The 10,435-nt window shown below is 35.6% G+C and overlaps 1 protein-coding gene across 1 annotated transcript; it reads right to left on the reverse strand.

Annotated features, from left to right (window-relative positions):
* Positions 1-1,724: 1,724 nt before the first annotated feature.
* LOC120356697 lies at positions 1,725-5,181 on the reverse strand (the record flags this gene model as incomplete). The annotated part of the gene is made up of 3 exons (XM_039445663.1): positions 5,072-5,181; positions 4,037-4,200; positions 1,725-1,861 (listed from the first exon to the last, which is right to left on the reverse strand). Coding segments are annotated over exons 1-3 (362 nt in total), but the record flags the coding sequence as incomplete, so codon positions are not given.
* Between the last annotated feature and the right edge of the window lie 5,254 nt (positions 5,182-10,435).

Raw genomic sequence — 10,435 nt, forward strand, 5'->3', positions numbered from 1 at the left:
TCAATCAAATGATTGAAGCTAAAGAAGAAGATCAGTTTGATAAACATCCAATTCTATCATCAATCTTTAACATTTGTGTTGTTATCCTATGATTGTTCATATTATTTTCAACTATTTTATCTATTGTTCTCTCATTTTCTAGGCCAATCCTAGTCCTGAAATGCGAGCAGGGCTTCGTGGGATACAAGGCAGGCTCCAATGTCAGACTGGAATGCAACAGAGCTACTTACTGCACTATTCAAGTGGAACGGGGAGAACGTGGTGTTGTGTATTTCAAAGGTAATTTCTATTAGATGATGAGGGCCAAGCAACATGAGGCGTTTCTCAGACGAGTCGGCAGGGCAGGAGGGTCTCCGATTGGCTGATTGGATTCAATGATATTATATAGTTTTATAAATAGCATAAGGACTACCTTATCTTTCAATGTTATTACATTAGTGTCATTTGCATTGTGAATAAATAAAATAATTGAATAAATACTTATCGGTGGATAGGATTGACATTCGTGAATCAGCTGATAATCAGCCAAGAGGACATCTTCCTGCCCTGCCGTCTCGTCTGTGAAACGCCTCACGTGGCTTGACTCCAATATCCTCAATAATCCAATTCTTATTATTCTAGAAGAAAAAACTGTTATCCAATCATGTTGTAATAGCGTATTTGAAATGAATAAGTTAATGGCCCGGTTGCACAAAAGCCTGTTGAATTTCAATCATGATTAAATCTCAAGAGAAACGAGGCTTTTCCGTGGAGAAGTCTACTCTGATTGGTTCTCGTGGAATTTAATCACTTTTTAAATTCAACAGGATTTTGTGCAACCGGGGCTAGTCTAAGGTCTTGGTAGGCGATCAGTGTGACGTAGAAGAGTGTGTAGGTTGAGAAACCTGAGGGAAGCATTCAACTGCACGTCACTGGACCTCTTCCGAGCAACAGTTAGAATTGCTATGATGGTAGCCAACCTCCGTAATGGAGGAGGTACCTGAAGAAGAAGAAGAAGTTCAGCGAAAATCTTCTTCTTCTTCAGGTACCTCCTCCATTACGGAGGTTGGCTACCATCATAGCAATTCTAACTGTTGCTCGGAAGAGGTCCAGTGACGTGCAGTTGAATGCTTCCCTCAGGTTTCTCAACCTACACACTCTTCTACGTCACACTGATCGCCTACCAAGACCTTAGACTAGCCCCGGTTGCACAAAATCCTGTTGAATTTAAAAAGTGATTAAATTCCACGAGAACCAATCAGAGTAGACTTCTCCACGGAAAAGCCTCGTTTCTCTTGAGATTTAATCATGATTGAAATTCAACAGGCTTTTGTGCAACCGGGCCATTAACTTATTCATTTCAAATACGCTATTACAACATGATTGGATAACAGTTTTTTCTTCTAGAATAATAAGAATTGGATTATTGAGGATATTGGAGTCAAGCCACGTGAGGCGTTTCACAGACGAGACGGCAGGGCAGGAAGATGTCCTCTTGGCTGATTATCAGCTGATTCACGAATGTCAATCCTATCCACCGATAAGTATTTATTCAATTATTTTATTTATTCACAATGCAAATGACACTAATGTAATAACATTGAAAGATAAGGTAGTCCTTATGCTATTTATAAAACTATATAATATCATTGAATCCAATCAGCCAATCGGAGACCCTCCTGCCCTGCCGACTCGTCTGAGAAACGCCTCATGTTGCTTGGCCCTCATCATCTAATAGAAATTACCTTTGAAATACACAACACCACGTTCTCCCCGTTCCACTTGAATAGTGCAGTAAGTAGCTCTGTTGCATTCCAGTCTGACATTGGAGCCTGCCTTGTATCCCACGAAGCCCTGCTCGCATTTCAGGACTAGGATTGGCCTAGAAAATGAGAGAACAATAGATAAAATAGTTGAAAATAATATGAACAATCATAGGATAACAACACAAATGTTAAAGATTGATGATAGAATTGGATGTTTATCAAACTGATCTTCTTCTTTAGCTTCAATCATTTGATTGATAGACAGCTTTCCATCGTTTTCTGTCCACAGCTGTACGTTCCAGTTCGATCTGGATTCCTAGATCTTTGCTAACTTGCTTCAGATAATGTAGCCGGGATCTTCCACGAGCCCTTTGTCCAATTATTATACCTTCCAGTATTCTAAATGTGAATTAGTTGTGTCTAAATACATGGCCAAGCCAAGAATCTGATGAAGGATATACTTTATATGATTAAAACCAGTGAGAGAAAACAGCATAAGAAAAATAAATCCCATGGTACATGTCGTTTATGACCCAAGAATTATATCTGTATTTATTTACAGAAACGGTAAGATACAGATATAAGAAGCTTAGCATCAGCTGATTATAAGTGAATTGCTCATGTTCGCGGCGCGTAAATCTGTACGCACCTTAAGAACGACACAGTATGAGAGTCTACCAGCGTCAAATATTGAACTATTCAACCAAAGGGTGATTGGAGTCAATATTTCACTTCAAGGCCCGGTTGCACAAAAGTCGGTTAAATTTCAATCATGATTAGTTTCACGAGAACCAATCAGAGAAGGTTTTTTCGAAAAGAAGGCTTCTGTGATTGGTTCTCGTGAGATTAATCACGATTCAAATTTAACCGGCTTTTGTGCAACCGGCACTGACAAAACAAATCGTGTTATGTGGTGAATAGCTCTAAATACATAAAGCTGCAAACAGGAGCCGTAGTCGAGTGGATCAGATGCTGGCTTTATGATTCAGAGGCCCGGGTTCAAATCCCGGCCCGGGCAAGATATTTATCTCGGGCCACTCCCGTGTTTCGGATGGACACGTTAAACCGTCGGTCCCGGCTGCCTAAAAAGCAGTCGTTAGGTCATGACAGAGGCCCTGAAATTAATCAGCTACGACCTGAAAACTCTGACACCAGACCTGAGCCAGCCAGGTCACTCGATATTATTTTATTTAGGAAGAGTGGGTCGTGATGTAGATATCGGTTTTGATGGTTGCCACTAATCTGATAAAAATGATTCAAATGTTTATTGTTAAACGAAAATACGAATTGAATGCTGTAAATCACCCCGAAGACTTCTGCTACTGCAAATCAAAGTTGGTAGACAGTTGATTCACTAACTTTGACTGCCAATATTGACAACAGGTTAGTTCCAATGATGTGGAAATATCAGCAGACTTGGGTAAAAAAGCTAGAACAGATACAATTATGAAATTTTATAAGGTAATGCCGCTCCATCCTCCTCTATGGTAGTGAATCATGGGTTACTACGAAGCCACTTGAAAGTAGAGTGCAGGCAGCAGATGAGAACCAAGGGATGTGATAGAAGATATCATTTCAGGAATGAAGTATTAGGAGAGGATTGAAAATCTGCAGCATTAATGAAAGGTTACGAGAAATCGGCATCAATGGAGGGAGCATGTTCAAAGAATGTCAGCTGAAGAATACCATTTAAATCTATAATTATCAGCCAGTAGGCAAAAGAATGTTGGTAGACCACGCAAACGGTGGCAATAATAGTATTTTTATGTTTATATGAATAATTTATGGCTAGATGTGAGTCGGAACAGGTTAAAGCTTAATTTCACTTTTTGGTTTAGAGATTGATATTGTGGTAATTATTCATATTGAATGAAAAGACTAAGAAATTGTCAAAAAACCACTGATTCTTGATAATTAGAAAGACCGGTTTCGGTTATTACACCATTGTCAATCTCTGATAAACTAATCTAAGAGTTTAAAATCTTAGTATCTTAGTATAAATCAAGATCTCTTGTAAACTAAGAGTTTATCAGAGATTGACAATGGTGTAATAACCGAAACCGTTCTTTCTAATTATCATAAATCAGTGGTTTTTTGACAATTTCTTAGTCTTTTTCATTCAATTAAGCCTAATCCTGTTGTTAAGAAGAAGAAGAAGAAGAAGAAGAAGAAGTGGTTTATATGAATTTACATTTCATACAAAACATCTAGCTATTGCCATCTCTTAAGTGGCCTTCCAATATTGATCTAACTTCAATAATTCTAAATAAAATCGAACATTTCTCACTCACCTGTTGATAAGATAGAAGAAATACTTGCAGGTCTCGTCGCCACAGTGTCTGAGTTGGCGTACAGATGGCCCGATCTCTTAGTGGCCACATACTTTCCATTATTAGCTCTGAACGACACTGAACCATCTCCCTGCCACACCAGGTCAAACAGAGCGTTCGACGATCTAAAATTTGAAATTTCTGTATTTATTTCATTGTAAAAAGAAGATTGAAAGGAAATTTATTATAATCCATGAGTTGAAGATAACATAATTATATCGAATAATAGTATATTTCGCACCTAGAGCAGAAAATGATTTTTTCCAGCTCGAAATCGTTTTCAAGTCCGAGGCCGTAGGCCGAGGACTAGAAAAGATTCAGAGCCGGAAAGACATTTTTGCCCGTGGTGCGGACGCTATTTTCGCCACACAAAAAATAAACAATCTATATATCTATATTATATATATTATATATATATATATATATGAGAATAGTTGTTTACTAATCACTTCCGAAAGCAGAAGTGGAAGGTGATAGCTCTAGCAAATCTGAGGTAATCTGAATATCAGGAAATTCTCCAAGTATTTTATTTTTTATTCTGATTGTCTAAATAACCTGAAAGATGATGTTCAATTATGTAAGAGGTTGAGTTTATACTTTTTATCCTTTCAAATGACAATAAGCTGATATTATTATAAATGTTTTAATTATTGAATAATGAACACAAATAATAAAAGGTTTTTGGATCAGCTTTTTTTTGATTACCTTTCTTAGTTCCATGTTAGCAGCTGGAAAGGGTACTCTGTTCTGACGTCAGACGAGAGTCGTCTGCAAACAATGTCTTTCAGATCTAGGTAGGGACTGGAAAACAGCTGCTTTCTGTGCAGTGTGGCGAAAATATCTAAAAATCTAAAAAACTCTCGAGAGCTAAGGTCGATATGAGGAATTTCAAATGACATTTTTTGTTGCAAATTTCAAGCAGAATCTACAGTATTCGGCTCTTACACCTTTCGTGGGACACTCTGTATTTTAATCAAATTTTTGAAAGATTTTTACCTCTTGTCTCCAACAGCCTGAATTCACCTCCAGTTTCCAGAGTCCAATATCTGTCCTGCATTGTGCGAATGTACCATCTCTTCGTTATTGGTCGAATTCCTTTGGAATGTCTCGTGTCAAAATCTCGTCCTGGTTAGCCGTCACGTCCACTCCTAAAAACAACAAAAATTCACATATAAAAATTAAAAAAAAAATAATAAATAGTATTATCAATTTAGAATCAAATTAAATGCTCTCAACAACTCCTTAGGTCATGTCAGGGCCCTGAAATTGATCAGTTGCGACCTGAAAACTCTGACACCAGACCTGAGTCAGCCAGGTCACTCGATATTATTTATTTATTTATTCGTGGATACAATATTACAAATCATAAAAATAATATGATTGGTAGGATCATATCTTATCATTATCATATCAATCTTATCATATTTAACACTCAGGAGACTTGGCTACTGCAAAAATTGACAACAGGGTGAACAACTAGAAGAAAATCCATGAATGCTACAATCCAAAAGATTTTTGCCACCCGGGTATCAAACCCAGAACCGTCATCTCTCTATAGTAGGTCCACGTTATAATGGCAGTGAGAAAGATAAAAGAACAATGTTGCCGATCCTCTGTATTGTCAATGCCTTCTTGACGGTAGCTGATACAGGTTTATTGATGTAATATCAATTTGTTTGTTCATTCTCGTTTAAAATTATCGATTATTTTTATTAAGCAAGAAATTATATTTTTCAATAATTTCGTAATGAATTTAATGATTAAGATGGAATATTTTGTTATTAATTATTAATTCTACATTGTTAAAAACGATGTGACAACAGATAATTTTAAGATTTAGGAGTATTATTAACATGTTATTGTTGCTAAGAATATTCAATATTTTTTGTTTGATATTATTACTTTTATTTCATTCAAATTTACTTTTTTCATTGATCTTTTTTACTCTTATCTTTGTTATGGATTTAAAACTATAATTTACAGTACCATATTATTTTTGGTATTATGATATGTTATTAAGGTGTTCTATTCAGCTATCAAGTGGGTGAAAGTAGTTATTTCTGTACTAGAAAATCATGCAGGCCATTTCAGGCCATAAATTGATAGAACGCAATAGATCTAGAAACAGTAGGTAACCTGGAACTCACCCTCTACACACAGACGTATAGTCTTGTAGGGGTATTCTAGTATTAATAATACTATTAATTTTATTGTATAGTGCATTTTAAAGAATAGAGAATTTTGAATTGATTTGAAAAAAAGAGCAAAGCGAGAAAGAGACAGCACTATCCGCTTTGTTGAATGATAGACAAGGATAGCAATACCATTGCTAATCAAACACTCTCATTATAACTTGACCTCACTATAAAAGAAATTCCATGAAAGCTACTATCCAAAATTATTTGCCAGCCCGGGTATCAAACCCAGAACCGTCATCTCTCTATAGTGAGGTCCACGTTATAATGGCAGTGGAGAAAGATAGAAGAACAATGTTGCCGATCCTCTGTATTGTCAATGCTTTCTATAGACGGTAGCTGATTTATTAAAGTAAAGGTTCATTCTCGTTTAAAATTATCGATTATATTTTATCAAGCAAGAAATTATATTTTTCAATAATTTCATAATGAATTTTAATGATTGAGATGAAATATTTTGTTAATTAATTATTAATTCTTAACGGGTTATTTTCGTTCAAAATAATCGATTATATTTTATTGAGCAATAATTTATTTTTTTCTATAGTTTTCTACAATTAGGATGAAACATTTTGTTGATTGATTACTGTTTCTATATTGTTAAAAGACGATCTGGCAACAGAGCAAAGCGAGAAAGAGATAGCGCTATCCACTTTGTTGAATGATAGACGAGGATAGCAATTACATTGCTAATCTAACACTCTCATTATAACGTGGACCTCACTATAAAAGAAAATTCCATGAAAGCTACTATCCAAAAATTATTTGTCAGCCCGGCTATCCGCTTTGTTGAATGATATACAAGGATAGCAATACCATTGCTAATCAAACACTCTCATTATAACGTGGACCTCACTATAAAAGAAAATTCCATGAAAGCTACTATCCAAAAATTATTTGCCAGCCCGGGTATCGAACCCGGTACCGGCTTCTCTCTATCAACAAAGCTGTGGAGCTGAAACCATTGATGTAGTTACTATTTTCCCCGTCAGGTATCGCTAGCTCACAGGTTCTGTTCTGAACGGTTCACTTTCATTTCAGCTCAACATCAGACACAGCTTATCACCTTCTCTAACAAGATAGGACAACAACGTTGCCGATTCCCTGCCACTATATTTATTTATTCGTGAGATCGACCTTATTATGGCAGTGGGGAAAGTTAGGACAACAACGTTGCCGATTCCCTGCCACTATATTTATTTATTCGTGAGATCCACCTTATTACGGCAGTGGGGTGAGATAGGAAAACAACGTTGCCGATTCTCTGCCACTATAGTCAGATCCACGTTATTAAAGCAGTGGAGGGAGTTAGTACAACAGTGTTGTCGATTCTCTGCCTTGCCACTGTCATCTATATAGAGAATATTGATACCGGTATATCTGATGCAATATCAGATACCCATATTACTTTCGATACCCATATTAAAAACCTTTTTCTAATACAAAAATTCATCATAAAGACAATTTTAAAGAAAACTAGAACTGATAGTAAGATTTTGTTCAGTGAATTTGTAACGGTGATAAAACTATACGACAGTTATATCTTAGTTGCATAACATTCATAGTTGAGAATGATTGTATCTAGTATGTATAAATAAAAAATAAATAAATAAAATAACAAATTACAGTTTTAATACGAGCATAATTTCCCTCTAGCCGATGACATAAATTATAATCTTAGACCTAATACAATAGAAATATGAAATATAACACCACTCAGCTCTTCTTAGAAGGCACTTTACTACATTAGCAGAAAATTCATAAATTACTAGAAAGTGAATTTCCGAAATAATAAACACAGAAAAAGAGCCATAGAGGCATGGCTAAACTTGAATTATTTCCAATCGTTGACTTTTATACAATAATGAACTTCATATTAAAAATTATATTTTCGAACACTTCATACGCTAGATTCAAGTTTATATATTACATCCCTGATTAAGCTGATTTACGACTCACACTGGCGCACAAGGAATCTTCTTTTGCCGGTGTTTTTGCCTCACCTACTGTACTTATGCATGTGATCATAAATTGAATCTTCATTTTAAAACTATTGTTTGTAATGTAAAGGATATCATTTCGTTATTATATATAATTAAATAATGTATGTATCTTGGTTTAAGTGCATTGCATACTTATATTTATTTTTTGTAAAGCTTTTTGTATTTTGTTTTTGGCAAATAAATTCATTCATTCATTCATTCAAGAAAAAAAATATCAACTGTTCATTCTTCTTTAAAAATGATACTTTATATTTTATCCGTCAAGAAAACATTAATTTTCCATAAATTTCCATCATTAAGACTAGATATTCTGTTCAATAATATCATATTACTACATTGTTGAAGAACGATCTGGCAACGTTGCTGAGCTAGAGAAGGATAGCACTATCGCTATGTCGAATAATAGACCAGGATAGCACACCAAAGTTAATCGAATACTGCCATTATAACGTGGACCTGACTATACCAATGTTTTGACAGATGCATGCATGCGCCCAGCTGGTTTGGTGATACAAATAATCAAAATCTGAATGGGATGCTCCGTTTCCAAACAAATAGAGACCTTGTAACTCTTCACAGCAGAGGTCTCACTTTCTATTCAAACTATTTCAATGAACTATTCATTGTACGATTTGGTCTAGACTAGACAACAAATTGTCCTAGATTACTGTGTGTATCCGTTTGGATTTGAATCAATTTGAAGTTTAGATTCTAGTTTTAGAGTTCTAGTTCTTCTTCAAATCTATATATATAAAAGCGAAATGGCACTGACTGACTGACTGACTCACTCACTCACTCACTCACTCGCATAACTACAAATCTACCCGAACCAAAAACGTTCAAATTTGGTAGTATGTTCATTGGCCCTTTAGAGGCGCACTAAGAAATCTGTTGGCAATATTTTAACTCTAAGGGTTTTTTTAAGGATTTAAAGTTCGTCCTTTAGCATGTGTATATCTTCTTCTCCCAATCCTTAATTATATTGAAATTGCCATAGATCATATGTTACTATAGAACTATAATCTAGAAAGAGTACCTATTTGAAAACAGTTGTTAACTGGCAACTAAATTTATAATTTTGTCAGGTTGGCATTAAGTTGAGTTGACCTTGTTAGGTTGACACCAAGTTGAAGATTTAATGCATTTATCGCGAAAAATTGATTGGCACTGCTACTCTTCAAACCTCGGAATATATATTACTAGCCGTCAGGCTCGCTTCGCTCACAATATCCGTTTAGCCAGACGTTTTAGTATGGACCCCGACTGGATTGTCCTAACATATGATAAAAATGCTCAAATGAAAAATGCAGGCGATCGAATCGAGCCTGCTGATCTCATTCTTGGACGATCCAGTCGGGGGTCCAGGGGGCGGAGCCCCCTGGCTAGACGGATATGGCGTGCGAAGCGAGCCTGACGGCTAGTACATAATATGTTTGACGACACCAGAGTTAAATCATAGATGAAGGATAAGTAAGCTATATTATTCTTGTCTCTGGTTAAATACAGTATTTGAATTTGGCTGTAGTTTCGTCAAGATTAGTTCAAAAATGATCTATCAACAAGCGAATAATTACTACTGAAGCATAGATGAAGAATATCATAATGATAAGCTATATTTCTTGTCTCTGCTAGCAGTTAATCATGGAAAGTCAAATAGATGAGTCTGTTCATACAGTAAAGATACCCTTTCTAGTAACATCTATTTCTATCTGATTCAGTTTTTGCTGTTCATTGAAATCTTCACGTTTATATAATTAATATCGGGGGTCGATCTTTGCCCTGGAGTACAAAAGCAAAGAAAATTTATTACAAAAGAAGAAATTATAATAACATTCATACAGAAATGTTCTATCTAATCACAGTAAATTGAGATTAATTCCCAGGGAATGCAAAATTTCCCTCACCAGAGGCTCAGTTGCAACAAAGCGGTTAAATTTTAATCCTGATCAACTTCACTTGAACAAAATCAGAGAAGACCATTTCAAAAGATGGATCTACAGAATTATTCAGATTGAAAATAACCCGGCTTTTTTTGCAACCGGCACTAAGTACCTGATTGAATGATTACGAAAGTTCAACAGCTGAGTCATAATTTTGACACAGTCCCACATACATGAACTCGCTCACTCATTTCCATCATCAACAGACGACGAAATAATTAT

The sequence above is a fragment of the Nilaparvata lugens genome, unplaced genomic scaffold (assembly GCF_014356525.2).
Source record: "Nilaparvata lugens isolate BPH unplaced genomic scaffold, ASM1435652v1 scaffold7538, whole genome shotgun sequence".
Taxonomy (NCBI): Eukaryota; Metazoa; Arthropoda; class Insecta; order Hemiptera; family Delphacidae; genus Nilaparvata; species Nilaparvata lugens.